The 26,186-nt window shown below is 43.2% G+C and overlaps 2 protein-coding genes across 2 annotated transcripts; one reads left to right on the top strand and one right to left on the bottom strand.

Moving 5' to 3' along the window:
• Positions 1 to 251: 251 nt before the first annotated feature.
• On the bottom strand, positions 252 to 20,221 carry Pigx (phosphatidylinositol glycan anchor biosynthesis class X). The gene is made up of 7 exons (XM_042055823.1): positions 20,114 to 20,221; positions 17,479 to 17,710; positions 15,772 to 15,835; positions 10,637 to 10,778; positions 7,771 to 7,984; positions 2,566 to 2,666; positions 252 to 451 (listed from the first exon to the last, which is right to left on the bottom strand). The coding sequence occupies exons 1-7, from the start codon at positions 20,219 to 20,221 to the stop codon at positions 308 to 310; spliced, it is 1,005 nt and encodes a 334-aa protein (XP_041911757.1). The 3' UTR covers positions 252 to 307.
• Cep19 (centrosomal protein 19) lies at positions 17,897 to 26,186 on the top strand. The gene is made up of 4 exons (XM_038345359.1): positions 17,897 to 18,134; positions 20,651 to 20,726; positions 21,722 to 21,885; positions 24,685 to 26,186. The coding sequence occupies exons 3-4, from the start codon at positions 21,756 to 21,758 to the stop codon at positions 25,041 to 25,043; spliced, it is 489 nt and encodes a 162-aa protein (XP_038201287.1). The 5' UTR covers positions 17,897 to 18,134; positions 20,651 to 20,726; positions 21,722 to 21,755; the 3' UTR covers positions 25,044 to 26,186.

Below are 26,186 nucleotides of genomic sequence, written 5' to 3'. Positions count from 1 at the left end.
TCTAAGTATTAATCTAACACAAAGAAGCGTCCTCTACCAGACTCCCCAATAGTACTTGAGGGTTATAGAATACAACACTAAGTTCAGCTGGCAATGACGCAAAATTTCTTCTAGGAAACATAATTTTTTGTTGTTTGTTTTATTGGACAGGTTCTTACAATGTAGACCAGGCTAGCCATGAATTGACAGAGCTCTGCCTGGAAAGGAAATCTTAACCATAAGAAGACGAAACAGCCAGTTACCACACCTTGTCACAAACGAATCAGTCCCGTTTATTAGGGTCATAGAGAACATAGCTGTATAAAACTCACAGGGAAAAATGGCCATATTTGAAAACAGCTACAAGGATCAAAGAAGAGCACAGGATGGTAATGAGCAGAGTCACAGAACACACTAAAGAGGTATGGATCGTCAGTCCCACTGGAACTTGTAGGGTCAAATTCTTACGGATCTGTGGAGAGAGGGAAACAGAAAATCAGAGGCATTTAAAAACTCCAGGTGCTCATCTTCATCAAGCTCCTGCCAACCAAGGCTAGAACTCCTCACAAGAGGGACAGAAAGATGGAAGAGCCAGAAGGTATGAAAGGCAGCTGTGGAATGCATACTTCTGGACATGACATGGCTGTTGTCTGTATGGGCTCACAGAAGCTGGGGTTACATGCACAAGACATGTGTAAGATCAAGCCAATCAAAACTCCAGCATAGTTTGGGGCGGGGCCTCTGAGGCTCCACAGCTAGTGAAGGAGCTACAGCAGTTAATGGCTGCTAAGGGAGGAAGAGTTAGTCTCCTTTGGGGACATGTCACTGGCAGGCTGCTCATGCCCCTGTGGATGGCCACACACCCACAACACTGACTAGATTCATTAGGTTATACATACTTTTTCTTTTTTGGTTTTTCGAGACAGGGTTTCCCTGTAGTTTCTAGAGCCTGTCCTGGAACTAGCTCTTGTAGACCAGGCTGGCCTCGAACTCAGAGATCCGCCTGCCTCTGCCTCCCGAGTGCTGGGATTAAAGGCGTGCGCCACCACGGCCCGGCCTATACATACTTTTTTAAAGAGGACATGAACTTGGGAGGGTGTGTGGCACTAGGAGGAGATAAATATACATTGCATAAAGGGTTTTTTGTTTTGTTTTGTTTTGTTTTTTTTGCGATTCAAGACAGGGTTTCTCTGTGTAACAGCCGTAGCTGTTCTAGAACTTGCTCTGCAGACCAGGCTGACTTCAAACTCAAGAGATCTGCCTGCCTCTGCCTCCTAAATGCTGGGATTAAAGGCATGCTTCATTACTACCCAACTTTGTTTTTGTAAAAGACTATTCTTTTTTTATTTTTAAAAGTTTTCTTTTCTTAGCCCGGTATGGTGACTCATGTCTTTAATCCCAACACTTGGGAGGCAGAGACAGGCAGATCTCTTGAGTTTGAAGCCAGCCTAATCTACAGAACAAATTCCAGGACAGCCAGGGTACACAGAGAAAACCTGTCTCAAAAAAAAACAGAAAAAGAAAAATTAGAGTCACTTAAATGTATATCTCATGGTGATCTCAATGTTTCTTTGATTCTCTAACTCAAAAGTTTGCATTACTTCTAACTTTATTCTTAAGAGACAGGGTCTTGGGCTGACAAGATAGCTTAGTGGGTAAAAGCACTCGCTTGCTATCCAAGTCTGATTTCCCAAACCCACAGTGAAAGGAACCCTTGTTGTGCAGTGGTGGCTATGCCAGGTCACAGCAGCACATGTCTTTAACCAGCACTTAGGAGGCAGAAGCATGAGGATCTGAGTTCAAGGCCAGTCTGGTCTACAGAGCAAGTTCCAGGACAGCCAGGGCTACACAGAAAAACCCTGTCCAAGGACAAAAAATAAAAGAGGAGAAAACTAACTCCTAAAAGTGTACTCTGACCTCTACATATACACATACACACACCACTAATAATAAATAACAAGGAAAATTAAAAAGAGAGAAAAAGAGAAGGATCTAACCTCTCAAACTCCCTATGTCATCCAGGCTGGCCTGGGTCTCATATTCCTTGTGCTTTAACCTCCTGAGTACTGGGAATACACACATATTACATCATACTTTCATTTAAATTTTTAATTTTTCTATGTTGGGGTTCAAACCCAAGGTTTTTCACTTGATAGGCAAGCACTCTTCCACTAACCTACATTCTGGGTCCTCCTTTCCTAAAAAATGGCATATTCCTTTATGGTTTTGTGTTATTTTAGTTTAATGCAAGGTTTCACCCAGCATAGACTGGCCTCGAATCACTATGTAGCAGAGGACGGCCTTCCTGCTGAGGGAAAACTGAATGCATCTGCAGTTTTTTTTTGCTGTGTCACACCTTTACAAAGTATCCCAGCAACACGTATACTCTGAACCAACGAGGCACGGGACTCACTCCCCACCAGCTCCCAATTCAAATGACACTGACTTTATTCACTGTGATCATCAGTAGCAAAGAATCTTAAAACAACACAGGTGCTCTGTATTAGAATACAGCATGCTAACCTTTCAACACAGCAGAGACCGCAGTGAGACAGTGCTATTTAAAAGCAGCATAAAGCATCTTACTGATTTATACTGCATGCTCTTCCACCGGCACATCTCCTCACTTTTCAAAGCACAAGGAGCTGTTACTTCTGACTGACCCCAGCATTTCAAAACAGGGAACTCTGAAAAAAAGGGGGAAAACAAGACATCAGAAACCTCATCTTTGGATTCAAGGCTACAGCTTGCCTTGCACTTCATCAGGAACCGTTCATACTGGGATATGAGAATTCAGACATCTCTACACACAGCCTAGATGGCTTGGACCCACCTGTAGATGGAGACTGCACTTTATTTCCCGACCGCCCAGGCTCAAATAATCACACAGAAACTATGTTAATTACAACACTGTCTGGCCAATAGTTTAGGCATATACTGGCTAGCTCTTACAGCTTAAATTAACCCATTTCTATTAATCTGCGTATCGTCACAAGGATGTGGACTATAGGTAAGGTTTTCTGGTGTCTTTCTCCTACATGGCATCTCCTTGACACTCTCTCTCTCTCTCTCTCTCTCTCTCTCTCTCTCTCTCTCCCTCTCTCTCTCTCTCTCTGTGTGTGTGTGTGTGTGTATGTGTGTGTGTGTGTGTTCAGATTTCCTACCTAGCCATACTCTGCTAAGCCACTAGCCAAAACAGTCTTATTCATCAACCAATAAAAGCAACACATATACAGAAGGACAGCCAACATCCATCATCACATGCTGGTATGCTGGTGTTCTTTCTTATGTGGATACCCAAGAAACATGAAATTGCAATGGTGACCGCAGAAGTGAAACATGTTTTGTTAACAGATGCCATTAAAAATATAATGTGACTTTTTTGAAGTATTACTTTAAAAAAAAGACATCATAGCCGGGCGGTGGTGGCACACGCCTTTAATCCCAGCACTCGGGAGGCAGAGGCAGGCGGATCTCTGAGTTCCAGGCCAGCCTGATCTACAAGAGCTAGATCCAGGACAGGCTCTAGAAACTATAGGGAAACCCTGTCTCGAAAAACCAAAAAAAAAAAAGACATCATTACTTCAAAAACATGTTCTAAAGAATATAAATTATATTCATAAAAATGAACACATCTTCAATACACAGCCTGATAAATTTCCATATCAAACATCAACACAAAGCACTCAGATCAAAACAAACTATCAGAATCCTGTGTGTTCTCTCAGGAGAAACACTTCTTCAAAGCTTAGATAGGACAAGCAATGGCATCTTGAACAGGAGCAGAAAACATGACTGGATAAAGAAAGTGGACAGAGTGGAAAAGCCTTTAACATTCCTGTCAGGAAAGGCTGAACAGCAACAATATAAGATTAAAAATCCCTCTCTGCTGTCTAATAGTAACAACCCTGTTAGCTCTGTAAGAAAGCAGGGACTGGTCTCTGCAGTTAAGAGCATTTGCTCTTCTTACAGAGGACCTAGGGCCAGTTCCCAACACCCATATGGTGGCTCACAAGCATCCATAGGTATGTATGTGGTACATATACATACATGCAAATACTTATATATAAAATATATCTAAAAGCAAAACAGAAAGCAGCAAAGGGGAGGTAGATCACTAAAAAAGGAGATACCCTCAGAGTATAGCGATCCCACCACTCAGGAGTATGGGCAATAAAGGAAGTTTAAGGCAAGACTGGCCTACATGGGAAGATCCTATCTCATTCCCTTTCCCTGAAAAGAGAAATGGCCAGATATTACACGTCTGCTCATAAAAGAACTTAAGTATTACCTATGGTCTTGCCAAAGGAACAAACATGAATGAAATTGATCATATGTCTGGACTGGCACCCAATGTGCGGCAACTACATTCACATAAAACCTGAGGGAGCTTGACAAGAGATTCTAGACAGAAAAGAACAGAGTTTAGTGCAGCTTCTTGCATTTTTTTTTTCCCAGATGAGCTCTGTTTGCTGGCAGCAAGCAGGGGTGCCACAGCTCCTTTAAGAAAAGGCTTCTGGACTCAGCATAAGAAACAGTAGCTTCCTGGTTAATGCTGCCAGTACAAACTTCAAGAGGCCAAGCACTTGAATGGGGTTTGTGAGTAGCGTGTTAGAAATTGCTTAATGGCACAAAATAGACCTGCTGCATACTTGCATGGCTTGCAGAGGCAGTGAACAGGCCTCTGCCATGTTGGACTGGGTGGAGCCAAAAGGCAAAGCAGCCTTAGTCCTAGCTATGCCGCTTAGCACGTTAAGAAGCAGTCCTGGTCAGAGAAGGATTACAGATATACAATAAAAACAGATTCAGATGAAAAAGACCTCTGAATGGGTCACAGTGTTGGGTAAATGTACGTAAGCTTGAGAGAGAGAGAAGAGAAAGAGTATAGACAGTCATAGGTTAAAGGAGTAAAGATAATAAAATAAATGTTGAACTTGTAGAAAAAGTAATAGAGTAAGAACAATAAGCCATGTAAAGATGGAATATACACAGAGAATCTGGATTATGTATATTATTGTGTTTTCTTTGAACTTTTTGACTGTAAATGAGCTAAATAAAGAGAGACATTGTATGGGCTGCTAAGCTAAACCAACATATATATTTTAAAAGTATCTTGACTTCAAATTTTGGGTCTAAGGGTATGTTGCTTGGGAAAAGATGTTCTGTTTTTGTTTCCACACAGGATGAGAACCTGTGGATTCCTTCCAGACTAAAGTGGTTTGATGGACCAAGATCCCCTGAAAGGTCTCTGTAAATCCCTAAAATTACTTTGCCTAACAAGAAGCAGTAAGCAGTTTGGAGAGAACTATGCCCAAATTTCAAATATTGTTTATAAATGTTTATTTACATTTAAAGGGGGCTATGACTCTCTTTATATATCATCTCTATGATGAATGCTTTGCATTCATATGGATCTTGGTTTATTGATAAAAATTTAAGGCCAATTTTGTATTAAGGTACTGTTTGTGCAGCTCATTTAATAATGTAATGTATAATTAAGAAATATAGGTTAATAGATAATCATCTATAATAATCAAGCTTGTAGTCATGTTAGTTAGGTTTTCTAGATATAAAGAGATATATTTCAGATAGGTATTTTCCAAATCTTTCAAAGACTAACGGAATATGGCACTTAAAATGTTTTAAGAACTTAGGACTTTTCATGACAATGAGACACATCTGCTCCTGGCAGCACCAATTACTTCAAGAGGAAGATGAGCATTGAAGAGACCCCTTATGGAGTTTGTTAGCCATTTGGGCAAGAAGCTGCTCTTCCCAGGACTACCTGATGTTATGCTATATGAACTGGACATGCAGAATCCACAGAAAAATGACTGCTGAAGTTGCCTAAAGAAGGTGAGACATCCTTCAGGGTTCCCATTTCATGAAAGAGTCTGCCAGACATTCTGCAGGACACAGAAGAAAGTGACTGACAAACTGTCAATATAGGCAGAACTGTCTTTGAAATTTCCTGCTTCATGGAAAAGTCTGCCAGATACTATGGGCCTGTAGACTGAAAATGGATACTCCAACATTACAGAAGAACTTTGGGTGACTGCTCAGGCAACGAGATATCTCTGTCAATCTTACAGTTTTGGAAGTTGCTTACAATGCACTTCCTGTTTACTTAAGTAATATTATATCCTTCTTAAGTCTTTGATGGAGTTGAAGAACAGATAGTCATAATTATAGTTTTCCTTAGTTATGATAAAAGATAAAATAGATATAAATATTATAACTCTAATTCTTGTTTGATAACTGGTTTGTTATATGTAATTTTACTATGTTAAATTTAGACAGAAAGGGGGAGGTGATGTGGGATTCCCCTCTGTGTGCTGTGAATATGTTTTATTGCCATTCATTAATAAAGAAGTTCCTTTTGGCCAATGGCTTAACAGAGTAAAGCCTGGTGGAAAATCTAAACAGAGATGTAGAAAGAGAGAAGGCAGAGTAAGAGAGAAGCCATCGGCTGCCACAGGAGACAGATGCCGGATGGAAGCTTACTGGTAGGCTACAAGCACATGGCAATACACAGATTAATAGAAATGGGTTAATTTAAGACATAAGAGTTAGCCAGGAATATGAATAAGCTGTTGGCCAGGCAGTGTTGTAATTAATACAGTTTCTGTGTGATTACTTCAGGTCTGGGAGGGCGAGAAATGAGTGAGCAATCTCTGACTACATGAAGTCAATCCCAGGAAATAAGCATTTTACCTGAGTGCAAATAGAAAGGCCCAAACTGTAAGAAACAAACCTTCAGATCAATGGGCCTTCCAAAAGAATTTTTAAAAAAAGAGAGAGACAGGAGAGAAACAGCAAAACTAAAGAAATGTAATAGAAATAACATTTTTTGTTGCTATTGTTATGGACAAGACTAAAATTATAGTATTTAAGACTCATGCTCACAGACAGGTGGTGGTGACACACCTTTAATCCTAGCACTCAAGAGGAAGCAGCAGGTGGACCTCTTGAGTTTGAAGCCAGCCTGGTCTACACAGTGAGTTTTAGGACAGTCAAGGATACACAAAGTAACCCTGTCTTGAAACGCACCCAAAAGATTCATGTCCATTAAGGAAGTGAGGGTCGGGGATGGGGAGAAGGCTCAGAGGTTAAGAGCACTTCTTGCTCTTCCAGAGAACCTGTGTTGGTTCTCAGCATGCACAGTGGGTGAATCACAACTGCCTTTAACTCAGCTCTAGGAGACTGGACACCTGCTTCTAGCCTCTCCAGGCACTGTACTCCCAGGTTCACATAACCACAAATAGACATCCAAATATACACAGAGTGTTAAAATCGTAAAATAAAAGCGGAAGCGACGGATAAAGTCAGTAAAATGAGTTAGTCTTAGAAAGGAAAGAGGACACTATGATAGGGACAGAACACATGGGCTACCTCTGAGAGCAGGTGGAAAAGTCCTGTTTCTCCTTTAAAATGTTTGATTACAGTTTGTGTGTGTTTGTGTGTGTGTGTGTGTGTGTGAGAGAGAGAGAGAGAGAGAGAGAGAGAGAGAGAGAGAGCGTCTGCATGCACCCAACACACATGTGGAGGTCAGAGAACTTGCAGGAGTTGGGCTCTCCTTCATTATGCATACAGCTGGTCAGGCCTAGCAATAAGAACCTTCACCTTCCAAGCCGTCTTACAGGCCTGTAGTTTTATTTTCTGACCTAGGTGGAACTTATAGGTATCTATCTCACAACAACTCACTACAAGTTAATAAAGGAAAACGTGTTTGCCATTCTGTCCTTGACTAAGGCCTGCTACCACACCTTTAGTCTTAATTCTAACCCTCACCTTGGTCACAGTACATCAGTAAGTCTGGGTTGTTGACCACAATCAGGGTGTCTCCATCCTTCCTATGTGGCCGGTGATAGCGATAGTGCACAGGCAAAGAGGCCTGGAAGCAATCGATGCACTGTGCGTCTTGTCGTGCATAAATGAGGACTGCAGATTCTTTGGACAAATAATTGGGAGCTTCTATATTAAAACTTTCTGATAGCATCACTGCCTGTGGAAGAGAAAACAAATATTAATCAAGAAGAAAATATTAATGAAGAAAAATAAAAAAGACAAAGGTAAAACCCAAAGACTGCTGTACAGATAGGCAGAAACATCAAGTGTATTCCTGTTATGGCCATTTCCACTCCGTTTTCATCCTCACTTGTATGTAGAAAACACAGGATATGATCCACGAATAATAAAAGCAAACGGGAGAACAACTATGACAAAACCGTTTAACTTGTGTTAGGTTGAAATGACTGGTATCATCCTGGCCATTTCCTGTTCTTCGGTGAAGTAAATGATGGTGAGTAAGCCAGAGCACCGCAGGCAGGAAGCCAGGCAAAGGTCAGCAACTTTCTAGAGTGGGTATACAATGGAAATGTGAAAAACAATTTTATTTTTGTGGTGCTGGGGCTCAAAACCAGGACTTTATACACTCTAGGCAAGGGATCTACCACTGAACAACACTTACCAACCTCAAACAAATTATGTGCACACACACACACACACACACACACACACACACTGTCTCACTGTGTAGCTAGGGCTGGATTTGAATTTACTCTGCAGCTCAGGCTGGCCACAAAATTGCAAATCTCCTGCCTTGCCCTACCCAAGGGCTAAAACTATACTATACTTACATCATTCCCAACCAGCAAACTACATTCTTTTAAAAAACTCTGAGGGATGCTCCATAGACAGAAGGACTTGTCATGCAAGTCTGAGCACCTGACTTCAAACTCTGGAATACACGCTGGAAGGAGAGAGCTGCCTCCCAGAAGTTTTCCACCAGGCTAAAGCGATGGCTCAGTGGTTAGGAGTACATGCTTCTCTGTCTTCTAGACCAGCAATGGAAAGAACGTTGGGTAGCTCAAAAACACCTGGGAACCCTAGTTCCAAAAGATCTGACATCCTCTTCTTAACTCTGTGGATACCCATGTGCACAAACACACAGACACATGTAAATATAAATACTAAAAATATAAACAAATCTTTTTTTAAAAAAAAAGTTGTCCTCTGATCTCTATGTGTGCCACGGCATGCACACTGGCACACAACACTAAATAAAATAGGGGCTGGAGAGATAGACGGCTCAGTGAGTGAAGAGCTCTTACAGTGGACCTGAGTTTGTTCACAGTGCCCACGTCGGTCAGCTCAGAACTGCCTGTAACTCCAGCTCCGGGAGATCTAATTCTTCTTCTGGTCTCCACAGGCATCCACACATACAAGCACATGTCCACACAACACACACACATATGTATACACAACTAAAAATAAAATAAAAATTATGTGTTTTTTTAAAAAAGTACTAAGAACACATGGTGGCACAAGCCTTTAATTCTAGCACCTGGAGGTAGAAACAGGTGAATTTGAATGAGTTCAAGGCTAGCCTGGTCTACATTGTGAATCCCAGGTCTGCCAAGGATACATGGTGAGACCCTGTCTTAAAAAGCAAAAGCAAACAAAAATTAAATGTGTTAGAACTAATTCAAAATAACCATCCTAAGCCAGACATGGTGGCACACACCTATAATACCAGCACTTAGAAAGCTGAGGTCCTTTTTGTCTGCGTGTGAGTATACATGCGTATGTGCACACACACACTCAAAAACATCCATGTGCAAATCTGTGTATCAACAAGACAGCTCAGGTGTCAGTCTTTGCCTTCCAACTTATTTGGGATGCTGCTATGCAAGCCTAGCTAACTTGTGAGCTTCTGAGTTATTACTAATTTTTTGTTTGTTTGTTTCTCGAGACAGGGTTTCTCTGTGTAGCAGCCTTGGCTGTCCTGGAACTCACTTTGTAAACCAGGATGGCCTTGAACTCACAGAGATCCACCTGCCTCTGTCTCCCAAGTGCTGGGATTGAGCCGCCACTGCCTGGTTCAGACCCATAATTATTTATTTGAGATCTTCTTTCTTAGTCATTTAGTGCTATGAATTTCTTCTTAAGTATCTTAAGTTGCTACTTAATTAATTAATTAGTTAACCCACTAATTGTGAGGGTCTATTTTCACTTTTCTTTAATTCACTATTTTTTATTTCCCTTAGAAATATGTATTATGCTGGGTGCACGCCTTTAATCCCAGCACTCAGGAGGTAGAGGCAGGCAAATCTCTGTGAGTTCTAGGCAGTCTGGTTTACAGAGCTTGTTCCAGGACAGGCTTCACAGCTACAGAGAAACCCTGTCTTGAAAACAACAACAACAAAAGTAAGATGGAGAGACAGAGGAACACATCCTGTGTCAACCTGTGGCCTTCACATGTGTGTACAGGTATATGCACAAATGCTAGCACACATATACACTAAAAAAGAAAAACAAAAAGCCAGTATGTCTTTCCTATTAACAAAGCTAAGCACTATTTATTAATCCTTAATCTTAGATGCAGAGACATACACAAATACACATTAACTTTCTTAGTCACTAAACTATGACCTATACTGCTGAAAAGTATTGAGCTACTTCAGGTTAGGTGGCTTAGTCCTGAAAAATGTCATTCATTTGTTGAAGAACGGACCTATGCTATTGCAAAAAAAAGGACTTTTAAAAACTTCAACAAAATTTAAACTATAGTGTTGTCTTACCTAACATTTTACCTTAATCCAAATCATTGCGTGCCTATATTAATTTCTCTTTTAAAATTCCCCAATAGCTATACCTCTGTTACGTTTCTCTCTCGTAATGAAGCCAACTCATAGGGATCCACAAAAAGTCCTGCTGGGATGTGATGTTTAATTAACAACCGGCAAGTCTGTAAGTCCTCAATGCTTTCTCCAAATTTCACTTTTATTAAAAGGTCTCTGTAAGACAAGGACATTTAAATCTCTTCACGCAGTTATTAAGTAAGATAGATTGACATAACATCCATTATAGCAAAGACACTACATTTCAAATTCATTTTCCAAGAGTAGATTATCATGTCAAGTGAAATATTTACACCACAAGAGACCACCCATTGGGTGTCTCATAATTCCTATCATGAGCCATAGCACAGCATTAATGTAAAAACACATGAAGATCAACAGAAAGAAAATCCAAAAGAAGTCACACACATATTAATATTCCAAGAAAAGAACTAATATTATTTGACAGGAAAGCAGGGTCTTTTCAACAGTGGTACCGACAGACACTGGCTGTCAACAAAGAAAAGGAGCAATGACGTCATAAACATCTACAAAAATTAGCTTAGGTCTGCAGATGGTTCCGTTAAGAGAGTGCTGCTCTTGAACAGGACCCGAGTTCAGTTTCCAGCGCCCATGCCAGGTGGTTTACACCAGTCTGTAACTCCAGCTCCAAGGGATCAGATGTCTCTCTTTAGGTACCTGCACTCATGTACACATACCCACAGGTACACACTTACCCACAGATGCACACACACAACTGTACTCACATACACATACCCACAGGCACACACATGCCTGTAGGTACACACACACAATTGCACTCACATACACATACCCACAAGCACACACATACTCACAAGTACACACATACCCACAGGCACACACATGCCCACAGGCACACACATGTCCACAGGCACACACATGCCCACAGGCACACACATGCCTGTAGGTACACACACACAACTGCACTCACATACACATACCCACAAGCACACACACTTGCATTCACGTACACATACCACAGGTATACACACCTGCATTCACTTACACACATACCACAGGTACATACACCTGCATTCACTTACATATACCACAGGTACACACACATGCATTCACTTACACACATACCACAGGTACAGACACCTGCATTCACTTACACATACCACATGTACACACATCTGCATTCACTGACACATATCACAGGTACACACACTGATGGAGGAGGGTCACCTGTCTATGTGTTATTTTCATTGGTTAATTAATAAAGAAAACTGCTTGGCCTGATAGGTCAGAACATAGGTAGGTGGAGTAGACAGAACAGAATGCTGGGAAGAAGGCAGTGAGGCAGTCGCCATGATTCTCCAATCCGAGATGGACATAGGCTAGAATCTTTCCCAGTAAACCACCACCTCGTGGTGCTACACAGATTATTAGAAATGGGTTAAGCAAGATATGAGAGCCAAGAAGAGGCTAGAACTAATGGGCCAGGCAATATTTAAATGAATACAATTTGTGTGTTGTTATTTCAGGTGTAAAGCTAGCAGTGCGGGAGCTGGGTGGGACAAAAAGCAGGCCTGTTCGTCTTATCACTACAACACACCTGCATTCACTTACACATACCACAGGTACACACACCTGCATTCACTTACACACATCACAGGTATACACACCTGCATTCACTTACACACATCACAGGTACACACACCTGCATTCACTTACACACATCACAGGTACACACACCTGCATTCACTTACACATACCACAGGTACACACACCTGCATTCACTTACACACATCACAGGTACACACACCTGCATTCACTTACACACATCACAGGTACACACACCTGCATTCACTTACACACATCACAGGTACACACACCTGCATTCACTTACACACATCACAGGTACACACACCTGCATTCACTTACACATACCACAGGTACACACACCTGCATTCACTTACACACATCACAGGTACACACACCTGCATTCACTTACACACATCACAGGTACACACACCTGCATTCACTTACACACATCACAGGTACACACACCTGCATTCACTTACACATACCACAGGCACACACACCTACCCAGCTTTCTGTTCAGAGGCAAATTCTGGACTATAGTGCAGAGGAGACCCAAGCACAGCATGGTGGCTTCTGCTTAGGGAAATAGCAAGATGAGCTGCTAGAGATGGTAGTGGCTGGGAAGCCATATAAGAAAATCCAGAAAGGAAGGCGCTTATATTAAAAATAAAGGGGGGGGGGGGCTGCCGTTGGGATATATGAGAGAAGGATAAATGAATAATTTTTTTAAGTTAAAAAAAAGCTGGGCAGTGGTGGTGCACACCTTTAATCCCAGCACTTGGGAGGCAGAGATGGACAGAGCTCATGAGTTCGAGGCCAGCCTGGTCTACAGAGCAAGTTCCAGAACAGTCAGAGCTGTTACACAGAGAAACCCTGTCTTAAAAAACCAAAAAAGTTTTTTAAAAAGTTTCAACTAGAAATTCCTTACTTTTGCTGAATGCTAAGGTAAGTGTAATTAAAAAGTTAAGAAGAACAAAAAAAAGTGACTAAGGAGCTGAAAAGTAAAATATTCCAAATTTTCATGCACGATCAGAAAGCATTTTAGTTCTAACATCAAAACGTAAAACAGAAACATTCACAGCAGACCCCAACTGGGTAAAGTCTTAGACAGATTAGCCCTGAAGCGAGGAGCACTGTAACTTTATAACTAAACAAACAAAAAGCTTATAGGATCAGGACGATAAATTAAAACCAGAAGAGTCCAACAGTCTTTAAAGGAAGTAAAACAAAGTCTACAACTACCAAAGCTTTGGCAGGGTTCAGCGTTCAATCAAATATGACTACATATGTCAAGAGCCAGGAAAATATTATGAGCAACAACCAGAAAAATACCAGCTGACAGGAAAACCAACACGGACCTGCTGCTTTTTGTCTTGTCATGTAATTGATGTACGGAGCTACCTTTTGATTTAGTCAGCAAGAGAACCACTACCAGGTAGAGCCTCTGGGGCTGGTTAGGGTTTTGTTTTGTTTGTTTTTGTCAACATAAGTTAGGGTCTATGGGAGGAGGAAACATCAGCTGAGACAATGCCTACATCAGATGGGGCTGTAGGCAAGTCTGTGGGGGAATTTTCTTTAATTGAGGTTTGATGTGGGAAGGCCCAGCCCACTGTGGGTGGTGCCACCCTTGGGCAGCTGGGCAAGATAGCAAACTGAGCAAGCCATGAGGAGCAAGTCAGTAAGCAGCACTCCTCTATGGCTCTGCTTCAGCTCCTCAGTGATGGAGTGGGACCTGAGTTGTAAGATAGAAACAAACCTTTTCCTCCCCATGGTGCTTTTGGTTCAAGTGTTTGATCACAGCACCAGAAACCCTAACTTAAGACATAGTTGAACCTCGCACCTCCAGAATAAGGAGCCTAAACAAATGTCTTTTCTTTATGCTGTTAAAAAAGAAATGGAATGGCAGGTGGACATTGAAAGTCTTTATAAGGGACAGGAGAGATGGCTCAGGGATTAACAGCACTGGTGGCTCCTGCAGAGGACCCAGGTTTGATTCCCAGCACCTACATGGTGGTTCACAACCATCTGTAACTTCAGTTCCAGGGGATCCAATGCCATCTTCTGACCTCCTTGGGCACCAAGCATGCATGTGGTACACACACACAAACACCACATGCAGGTAAAATACCATAAAATAAAATGAATAACAAAAATTTTAAATTTTAATAACAAATCTTATAAATATACCTAATATGTGAAAAGATTTAAAGATAAGCAAGAATATTATGAGGAAAAGGGAAGTGTTTTTTAATAATTATTTATTTTCTGTGTGTATACATGTGTGGGCATGCACTTGCCGTGGTTCACATGTGAAAGTCAGAGGACAACTTGTGGAAGCCAGTTCTCTCCTCCACCATGTTAGTTCTAGGGCCCAAACTCAGGTTATCAGGTTTGGTGGCACGCACCTTTACCATTTAACAGCCCAACTTTGTTTTTAATTTTTAAAGACTTGATTTATGTAACTTCACATTACATAAAATAAAATTTCTAAATGTATGAGTAGAAGCAATTAAACATTGACTAATAAAAGATCAGTGGCTTGGAGGCAGCCACAGAAAACAAGGAAAACTGGAGCATAAAAAGGAGAAAAATAAACAACAAAAAAAAAAGACTGGCAGGGAAGAAGGAACTGAAGCAGTGAACTCAAAATAAAGCACACAATCTAGGAACCATTTCAATGGTGTCCAGGAAAGACAGGGCAGGGAACAGAGACATATGACCCCAAATTGTCCAGATTTCATGAGAACTATGATTCCATAAGCCCAAGAAACTGAGCAACCCTCAGGCAGGGAAAACACAGACAACACCACACCAAGGCATGTTACTGTATAGTCAGTCACTGGAGACAAAGGTATCAAAACAAAAGTTCATACAATGTAGAGAACAACAGAGTCAAGAAAGTCTGGAATTAGCTATCGGGATCAAAATTCTACAAAAAGAAAGTAACATGCAAAGTACACTTGATCATAAACAGAATGCTGAGAAATGACTTTTTTTTTAAAAAAGAAAAGATAGTTGATAACAAAAATAAAAACAAAGTCAGTCAGGAATCATGGTATACACCTATAATTCCACCAAGTTGAAAGGCTGAGTCAGAAAGATTATTTTAAGCTCCAAGCCAACATGGGCTATACAGCAATACTTTGTCTCAAGAAAGAAAAAGATAGGCAGTAGTGGCGCACGCCTTTAAACCCAGCACTCGGGAGGCAGAGGCAGGCAGATCTCTGAGTTTTGAGGTCAGCGTGGTCTACAGAGTGAGTTCCTGGACAGCCAGGGTACACAGTGAAACCCTATCTCAAAAAAGCAAAAACAAAAACAAAAAGAAGAAAAAGAAAGAAAAGAAAAGAATAACAATAATAATAAGTCAGGTTTGGTGGCACAAACCTGTAATCCCAGTACTTGAATGAGCAGGAGGATTAGGAGTTCGAGGTTATCCCAAACTACATAGTAAATTGGAGGCCAGCCTGGACTTTATGAGATTTTGTCTTAAAACAAACAAAAATGAAAACAATTTTTCAATTTCTTGCTGTAAATTATGAGCCAGTATTTGAATATAACTAGAAATCAGTGGGCAACTTACCTGTGGAAACCATCTTTCAAGAATTCTTGCCTCAAAATGATTTCAGAACAAGTGGCCCTTATACCTATAAAGATCAAGACATTAAAAATGGAAATAAGCATATTAAGAGAACTATTAAATAATTAGAAAATAACTACTAGAAAAAGCTTTATTTGTTAGAAAAATCGAATCATCTAATGGAAAGGTAAAAATTTTCAATGTAAGCAGTTTGAGCTACATAAATCTATTACATATAAACCTAGCATGGAGGTTGAGAATGTCTGATTTCAACTTCTAGTCCACCACTTAACAGCTGTGTCTTTGAGTGAGAGTTCCTTCTCTGAGGTTGTCCATCTTCCTAGCTCACCAAACCTCATTAGAGACATAACAGCAACCTCTGTATTCCCTGGTCCATGCCTACACATCTTGGAAGATTGTACACTCATGCTTTGTGAAGATGTTTGGAGAGTTAAAGGGGAAAAAAAAGGCAAGAAAAGGAGAGGCACCTGAAGATTCAAAGAGCTCATTTACAAACGTGGGGTAAACAGAAGTCTTCATAAACTGATTCCATGCATATTTTGGCTATTAAAACTATTACTCAATGGGTAAAAATTCAAGACTAACGAGACCTTTGTCAAAAATTAAAAAAAAAGAAACAAAAAAGGGAAAAAAGACATTAAATATTCAGTTGTCAGATACCTTGCTATAAAACTTTGAGTAGAAATGTGTGGGAAGGACAGTAAGGGAGTGTGAATCACTGCAATAAACCTGTTACGCAGGAACTTGAAGAAAGCTTGTGAAGCCAGGAGAGTAAAACTTGTAAGATTCTTGAGGGTCCCTACCAACCCTAGGAAAGGGAGTCAAGAGTTGCTGGGGACAAACTGCACAAAGAGATGGGGGGGGGGGAACCAGACGCTGGGGCTGTGGAGCTGCCTACAAGCTGCTTAGTGAGCTCCAGGGTTGCAGTTTCGGGGTGGGGGTGTCACCCATGTTGGGGTGGGCTTTCTAGTGAAGCAGCTTCTTTTGCGTTAGCCCTGCTCCTTGTAACTCCTCGCCCACATTTCCACTGGTAATGCCAATAAAAAATTCATTGTTTCATCAAATTGGATACTGGTACAAAGGTTACCTTTCTGAATGAGTGCTCTCTCTCTCTCTCTCTCTCTCTCTCTCTCTCTCTCTCTCTCTCTCTCTCTCTCTCTCCCTCACCTCCCTTCCCTACCCTCTCTCGTCTCTCTCGGTCCCCTCTCCCTCTTTTCCGCCTCGTCCCGTTCTTCCCTCTACCGTCTCGCTCTCTCTCTCTCTCGCATCTCTCTCGCTTCATCACGCTCTCTCTCCTCTCTCGTTGTGGTGTGTGTGTGTGTGTGTTGTTGCATTTCCCTGATAAGTCTGTCACGCATCACACTACCTCACCCCTTCTTCTTTACACGCTGTTTGGGCATTCTCACACGTCCCGGGACTCAAAGGGTTCCCTGGCCTCTCAGCCTGCAGAAAGCAACTTCGGGGGTACCATAAGCATCCCAAGACGCTTCGTGGCTGGACTTGTTTAGTACTTTTGCCACAGTGTGGCCAGACCGCCTCGGAAGGACAAAGCCCGGCTCCGCTGTCCGGGATGGAACACCGCGCAAAGATCACGGGGAGGGCAAGGGCGCACGCGGCCTTTGTTGCTAACCTCCTCCCGGCCCTGGTACCCGTAACACCGCGCGCAGTCCCTCAGTCCCCGGCCCTTACCAGAGCTGAAGGGGGCGTCGCTAATGTCCGCGGCGAGCCTGCCGACCAGCCCAGCCGCCCAGAGGAGCAGCCAGGCCACAGCGCCGGCAGCCAGGACGCCGGAGCGCCGACGCCCGAGGGGGGCGCGCGGGACGAGCTGCGGTCGGGGAGGCAGGCTGCACTCCCACCGGCCCCGGTGACTGGGACGAAGCGCTCCGTGCACGAACGTCCTTGAGCCCACCGAGCGCTCCCACTAGGCAGCTCAGAATCCCATTAACTCCAAGTCCCCGAGAGGACCGCATTTGACTCCGCCCCTTGCCGTCCCAGCCGGGGCGGGGCGAGAAGCTGCGCAAGCGTCGTCCGCGTGCTCGCGCTGTTGCCTTGGAAACCATCCTAAGGGGGCGCCCGACCGGCCTCTAGACCCAGCACGGTCTCAGGACCGCACTCACAGAGCTCTGGCCGGCTTCCTGTCCGCAGCCGGGTGAGTGCGGGCTAGGCCTCCTGCCTCTGAACTCACCCCATGGTTACCCCTATAGGGTATGGCTGTCGCTTCTTCCTGCAGCGCCAAGCTCCGCTCCACCTCAAAGTCGATATAATGAGTCCTCTGTGCAATGCGGTTGGATGGAAGCACTCCTCTCACTGCTGTTCAGATGTGCGCTTCCTGTACTTCTTCAAGGGTAAGAAGGGTCGCCTTGCACCAGTGAGGACATCAGGAGGAAATCCGTACTCCCTTAGGTGCTGTGAGGGGCAGTCGTTGATCCCTGGGAAGAAAAGTACACATGCGGCCAAGAACAGTTAGGGAAACATGCTGTCACTCCTCCCAACTCTGGGACCGTGTTAGCAGTTTTGGAGAGTGCTAGTGTTGACCAGGCTATGAGGTCTCGGAGTGGGGAAGGGTGTAATATAACACTACAAGCCTGCAGTTAAGAAATATGGGCAGCCAGGTGTGGTGGCGCACGCCTTTAGTCCCAGCTCTTGGGAGGCAGAGGCAGGCGGATCTCATGAGTTCAAAGCCAGCTTGGTCTACAAGAGCTAGTTTCCAGGATGGCTAGGGCTAGACAGAGAAATCCTGTCCCTAAAAATAAATTCAAAAAGGAAAACTCTATAGTGAACGCCCTACATTATCGTCAGTTGTATTGACAAGTGTGGTCATCTGTTATAATGTGTTTAGTAGTCGTTTTAGGAAGTACACTAACATCATACTTTAATGAGGTGACCTGGGAGTAGTGCTAGTCACTGACTCAGATCAAAGGCAGAGCACAGTAGTCTGAAAAGCAACTCTTTATTATGCCTACTCTCAGAGGAATACAAATTCTCACCTCTAACAGCAAAGGTAAGACTGCAGATTATGGTCCTGTATGGCAAGTCTGCTTGGCAAGCATAAAACATAAAGATGGAGTCTAGGTGAATATTTCGTGTTTTCTTCCTCTCTTTTGTCCCTGTTTTTCTATAATGAACCAATACAGATACTGTCAACTTCTTAAACAAAGTGCCTATGGTTGTTCTACAGAGCTAAGTTACAGGTCCCGGGGCCATGAGCGGCTCCATTCCTGCAATGGATAGTCTTACTGCTGTTAGACCAGGGTACGAGAACCCTGCGCTCTCAAGACCTGGGAGCGCCCTGAAACTCTTCAGCACCTAGGCCTCATAATTTCTCTACTATTTCTGCTTCAGTTGCTTTCTTAGGGTTTCTATTGCTGTGAAGAGACACCATGACCACAGCAACTCTTATAAAGAACACATTTAATTAGGGCTGTCTTACAGTTCAGAGGTTTAGTCCATTATCATCATCATGTAGGACATGGTGGCATGCAGGCGGACATGGTGCTGGAGAAGGAGCTGAGAGTTATACATCTTGATCTGTATATGTATATGTATGGAGGAGGTCACACCTCCTCCAGCAAGGCCACACTTCCTAAGAGCGCGACTCCCGACAGGGGCCATTTTTATTCAGACCACTGTAGTGGGGAGCTGCCAGCAGGCCTGTTTTTCATCCCGCCCGGCTCCTGGCCGCCTGGCTAGCTTATGCCCCAAAATAACAACACACAAACTGTCTTCATTTAAACACTGCCTGGCCCATTAGTTTCAGCCTCTTATTAACTAATTCTCACATCTTGCTCTAACCCATATTTAGTAATCTATGTAGCACCACGAGGGGTGGCTTACCAGGAGAGATCTTAACCTGCATCCATCTCAGAGAGGAGAGGCATGGCAACTGCCTGAAGCAACTGCCTCACTTCCCTTCATCCCAGCATCCTGTTCTGTCTACTCCACCTATCTAAATCCTGCCCTATCAAAAAGCCAAGGCAGTTTCTTTATTAACCAATGAGAGTCCTCCTTCAGACCACCACAGGTACCTATTCTTGGAACCTTCAGTTGCCTTCATGGGCTGTGACTGCTGCCACCAGGATGGAGGCTGCTACCAGCGTGCAGTTTTACCATGTCTTCTTGGAGTTGAGAGCTCAGTCTGGTCTGCTAGTCCTAAAGATCAAAAGTGGGAAAGAAAAGACCAAGACTGTTTGAAAAGCCTTTGAATGACCCTAATGTTGTAACATGGAGCACTTGGAGCAGAACAAAGAGGGTGTATCACAGGTGACTCCAAAACTGAGCGGCCAGATGGATGCTAGGCAAGGATGCTTGCCCCGAGGACGTTTACACAGCCCTTCATGCAAGTGGATGTCATGATCTGCATCCCAGAGCTGCTGCTGAGCCACCGGGATGACTGCACACTGGCCCTGGCATGGGTGAACACAGGGTTACTCATGCTTCGTGAGGCTATGCCCAGCGTGTGCTTTCCAAGGCCTGTGCCTGCCGGCTGGAGTGCTCACCATGGCTGTCTTCGGCTGTGGTTCTCTGGCATCCTCAGAGAAACAAGAAGGAAGGAAGGAAGGAAGGAAGAAAGGAAGGAAGGAAAGCTGTGTCTGCCCAGTGAAGGGGCTGCTGACAGGTCCCTGCTCCGGGCCCTAGGTGTAAGAGAAGGACCTGTGAAGCTACTGCCCTACATGGTCTGAATCATTCACAGAAAGAAGCCACAGAGAGCTAACAATCCGACCAACAGTTAACGGTGCTTAATATTATTTCACAATGTGTAACAGCACTCAGCTCCTGCCCCAGTGCCCCAGGATAATATATAGAAACCTCCGTTTATATGAATGCATAGCATTAAATAAGTATTCCCCTTCTTGTGTTCCAGATATGTGCTAAGAGCTTAATGAACTGGACACACTCTTGCCTTCCCAGAGCAAGTAGACTAACAGGGATGATAGATGGTGAGTAATGATTTTTAAAATAACCTTTTTTCCTTTCCTTTTCTTTCTTTCTTTCTTTCTTTCTTTCTTTCTTTTCTTTTTTTTTTTTTTTGGTTTTTCAAGACAGGGTTTCTCTGTAACAAACAGGCCTAGCTGTCCTGGAACTTGCTCTGTAGACCAGGCTGAGCTTGAACTCACAGAGATCCGCCTGCCTCTGCCTCCCAAGTGCTGGGATTAAAGGTGTGTGCCACCACCATCTCCCTACTGCTTAAAATAGCCTCTTGATGAATAAAAGAATTCATAAAGTATGGGGTGGGGTAGATCTGGTCTAGTGAACCTCTCTCTATAAAATGTTTATTTAAAAGAAAAAAGTGCTGGAGATGTAGCATAACTGGCAGAGTGCTTGTCTGGTATGCACGAGACCCTGGGTTCCATTTGCAGCACCCCATAGACCAAGCTTGGAGGCACATGCCTGTAATTCTAACACTGGGGAAGTTGAGGCTGGGGGATCACAAGTTCAAGGTCATCCTCCATTACATAACAAGTTCAAGGCCAGTCTGGGCTATATGAAAATCTGACTCAAAAGAGGAAAAAGTTTAAAAGACTATAATATTAATAAGAGGGTAATTCAGACATCCTTTAAATGAAAAATTAAAATGCTTCTGTAGGCTAGCAGGTCAGTTGTTGGGCTTGTTTGAGGTTCCTGTGTAATCTCTGGTAAGAATGCAGTACACTAAGGGTCCAGACCGAAGGGCATTACCTAGCTCATGTGGGAAGGACCTGCATCCCAACCAAGCAGAGACTCAGAGGTCCAACAAACGAGGCTAGCCTTGGCCAGCTGAACTTTCAAGGTGGCCCTCAAAGTCTTGAACTTTGTTAGCTGAGTGTGTAGTTCCAGGGCTGAGACTATAGCCAGATCCGCTGAGGAGAAGGAGAAAGCCCATTTATTCAATACCGACCTCAATTTGGGTTTTCTTTTTCTGAAACTGGTTCCACAGCTATCCCATTTTTCTCAGATTTCCTCCAGTTTACACTGAATTGTATGTCAAAATGAAATGCGTTGCCAAGAAATGTGGAATTAGATTCCAGCCCCCGGCTATTGTCTTAATTTACGACAATGAGACCGAAGGAAAGAGCCGCCAGCGCATTATGCCAGTCCGAAACTTCTCCAAGTTCTCAGGTACCCCTTGTTTATCCTGCCTCTTGTCTTGTTTAATTTATGTATACGTGTCTCTGTGAGTGTTCGCCATGCATGTGGGTGTCTTCAGAGCCTGGAAGGACATCAGATCCCTGAAACTGGAGTTACGAGCCTGTGGGTTGCTAAACTTGGAAACACTGCAAGAACAGCAGGCACACCTAACCTTGAGCAATCTCTCCAGCCCTTGCCTCCTGTCTTAAATATTCTTACGTCACTTAATAAAAATAGCCTGACATAATCAGGTATGGCGGTATATACCCATAATCCAAGCACGTTAGGAGGCTGAGGCAGGAAAATTGCAAATTCAAGCCTGGATAGCTTGAGATAACCTGCCTCAATATTTGGGAAGAAAAAAAAAAGATGGGTTGGGAAGGGAAAGTGGTAGAGCACTTTCCTAACACGTATGGAGTCCTGGATGCAGTCCCACTGAGAGGGAGAACCGAGGGAGTGAGGAGACAGAGAGCGAAAGAGAGGGGGAGGTATTTAGTTTCGTGCAATGGAATGAGAGGTTCTTCAGAGTTAAACTTAGGTTTAAATCATGACTATCAGGGACCAGATTGTTCATAAACTTCAGCTTCTGTACTGGTATTTTTATGTCAGCTTGACACAAGCTAGAGTCATTTAGGAAGAGGGAGTGTCAATTGAAAAAAATGCCCCCAACAGATAGGTCTGTAGACAAACCTTTGGTGCATTTTCTTGATTGATGTGGGAGAGCCCAGCTCACTGTAGGTGGTGCCACTCCTGGGCTGCTGGTCCTGGGTGGAATAAGAGAGCAGGCTGAGCAAGCCAGAGGGAAGCAAGCCACTAAGCAGCACCCTCCCTGGCCTCTGCACCAGCTCCTGCCCTGTTTGAGTTCCTGTCCTGACTTTCTTCAATCATGTACTATATGACATAGAAGTGTAAGCCAAATAAACCCTCACCCCCCAACTTGCTTTTGGTCATGGTGTTTCATCACAGCAATAAAAGCCCTAACTAAGCATTACCCAATCTATACTTTTTAACAGTCAAAGAATTGATGATTTAACATTTTAGAATGGTTACATGAGTTAAATGATATACTACTGTAATAATACTAAATTTCCTTCTCTCTCTCTCTCCAAATGTTTTTTTTTATTTGTAGACAGCATTTTATTAGTGTCACATGGCTGCCTTTTAAAAACTATGCGGGGGCGCTGGGCAAGTATGCCTTTAATCCTAGCCATGGGGGGCAGAGGATCTCTGAGAGTTGGGGGCCAACCCTGGTCTACATAGTGACTCTAGGCCTACAAAGGCTACATAGTGATACTCAGTCTCTAAAATTAGTAAAAATTATGGCATTTTTCATCCTTAGACAGTTTCCTCAGTTGACAGTTTTTAACATCCCACAAAGTAATTTTTGGTTAAGAAAGTACAAAAAAAAAAAAAGAAAAAGAAAAAAGAAAAAAATCCATTTGTCTTTCTCTACACCAAAACTAGGTTGGTTGGTTGGTTTATTTATTTATTTAAAATGTTTCATTTGGGGGCTAGAAAGATGGTTCAGCATTTAAAAGCACTTGCTACTCTTATAGCTGGGTCCAGTTCCCAGCACCCACCTGGAGGCTCACAACCATTTTCTAACTCCAATTCTAGGTTATCTGATGCCTCTTGTGGTCTCTCCTGGCACTGCACGCACATAGTGTGCATACATACATTCAGGCAAACACTCATACACTGAAGTTAAAGGTGTGGGATTAAAAGCATTGACACCACCAGCCAGCTCTTTTGGGCATTTTAAGATCTCTCTATGTCACCTCCCTGATGCAGGGATGAGAAGCAATTATAAACATGCACCACCATACCATGCAGTTATGGTTTTGTTTAGAAGGCAGGATCTAGTTAAGTAGCCCAGGCTAGCCTCAAACATTCTATCTTCCCAATTCTTCCAAATGCTATAGAGTACAGGTGTGTGCTCATTGTGTGACAAGCATTTCCTAGGGAGACACTACATATTTACGTGTGTTTATCTCAGATAGGGAGGCCATGACAGATAGCATTGAAGTTCAGCTTGGTGAACCAATGAGCTTTAGTGGGGTTACTTACAGGACTATGGATGAGAGGTTACTTACGGGAGCAGAAATGACTCACAGACAGCTGCACCACTGACTTCTACCCCAGCATGGTGACAGCTCATAAAACTGGGAACCTGGAGCACACCGCACAGCCTGCAGGCATCTCAGCAGGTGGGAGAGTGTCCTTTTTAGTTGGCTCTATTGGTCTGAGCCTCTTCTAGGCAGTTCCACTGGTTTTTGATTCATTTAGGCTGTTTGGCTGGTCTCCAGAGTCTCTTGTGTAGCTTGGCTCCTCTGAGAGTGGCCCTCAGCAGTCTTTATTCTAGGGAGGAAGGGCCTAGTGAATCTGGTCAGCTTTGGGGATTTCCTGGAGTTATTTTAGATTGTTTAGTTTTTGTGTGAAGAAGCTTCTCTATAGAATGGAATGTTTGTTTTGTTTATAATTAATTTATTTATTTTACATTCTAACTGGAGTTTTCCCTCCCTCCTTCTCTCCTATTCCCTCCTCCCCCACCAGATTGGTTTGTTTTAATCTCAGAAAAAAATAAATAAACTGCTATATAACAGCATGATTATACCATACAAAACTCAATTTACTATAAAACTATAGTTCTAAAGAATAATTATTGATTTCAATAGGCCCCTTTAGGCAGTTGGCTACCTTGGAGCTGGTGATCTCATGGTTTTGGTCTGTCTCAGTCTTTCCAGTATTGGTGACAAATGTGTGCTGTCTATTCACTTTTCTTCCTCCTAGACTGCACCAGAGCTGCTGAGCAATTAAAGAATAATCCACGGCACAAGAGTTACCTAGAGCAGGTGTCCCTGAAGCAGCTGGAGAAGCTGTTCAGTCTTTTACGAGGTTACTTGCAGGGGCAGAGTTTGGCAGAGACGATGGAAAAAATTCAACGGGAAACAACCATTGACCCCGAGGAAGACCTGAACAAACTCGATGACAAGGAGCTGGCCAAAAGGAAGAGCATCATGGATGAACTTTTCGAGAAAAATCAGAAGAGAAAGGATGACCCCAGTTTTGTGTATGATGTTGAAGTTGAGTTCCTGCAGGATGAACAGCTGTCCTGCAGCTGGGACACGGAGTCAGCTGACGAGTTCTGAGACCTCCTGCTCCATGTCCACGAAGAGAAAGCTCGGTCCCAGAAAATCTGTGAACACGAACAGACATATAAAACCAAGACACTTGCATGTGTTGTGTAGGCCTATGAGAAACACAGAAAAACAGCTTAGGAATCCCATTAGAGATGGCAATCCAAAGGGAAGGTAACTCAGAAACTTGTAAAAATATTTTTAAATAATATTACTCAGGAGAGGGATTAGAGCCGGGTTTCCGATGAAGGCTGAAGAAGGTGAGAACCTGGATTACCGCGGGCAGAATAGCAGGGAAGACTTCCCTCAGCAGAAAGGGGCCTGTGCATGGCCCCCGAAGGCTACAGATGTTTCTAGATGAAGCAAAGGGGGAGGGTGTGGTAAAGGGACACGGCATAGACATTTTTGAGAATGAGTGAATAATTATAGTCCGGCAAGATTGGAGTTAACCCGTGTTCATTATGTCTGCAAATTTAACTCTGGGGTAGACAAAAGCACCTGCAAATGCCTCGCAGCTGCCGGTGCATGCAGCGCAGCAGATGAAGGCAGTTCTGACCCTCCACGCTCAGGAAATGTACACTAAAGTTGTTCTGAAACCCAGAACCACTTCCTGTGAGAGGCTGGTTTACACAGTGGGAAGTCCACCCGCAAGTGAGCAATAGGTTCTGCCTGTTGAAACCTGCTCAGGAATTTAGAGGTGCAGTGATCTCTGTTTAACAAGGCCACCATGTGCAGGTGCAGATGTGTTTGCTCTTATTAGAATATTCTCTGTGATAGAAAGCATCTGTTTTCTACAAGAAAACTATCATTCATTGAGTAAAGCTGTGCCTGTGAGTGTTGAGTCTTACCAGTTTTTCTTTTCCTTTCCTTCAGTCTAGTGTTTTGTTTGCCAGGGTTCGGGTAAGTTAGCAGACAAAGCAACATGCTTTGTTATGACATTTTCACAGCTGCATCTATATTGTCTGTTCCTGCTCCACCCCCACTCTGTGTCCCCTTGTCTTCTTGCTGATACCCTTCTTCCCAAGTCACCCCCTTTTGCTTTTATGTCTTGTGTGTGCCATTACCTTCTGCACCCCTTAAGCTCATTCCTCCCCCTTCATAGTGTTCTCTCTGGCCCCACCCCAACACACATCCCTACCCATATAAAAAACTAGA

This window comes from Arvicola amphibius, chromosome 10 (assembly GCF_903992535.2).
Source record: "Arvicola amphibius chromosome 10, mArvAmp1.2, whole genome shotgun sequence".
Classification (NCBI taxonomy): Eukaryota; Metazoa; Chordata; class Mammalia; order Rodentia; family Cricetidae; genus Arvicola; species Arvicola amphibius.
This window is presented reverse-complemented; position numbering and strand designations above follow the sequence as displayed.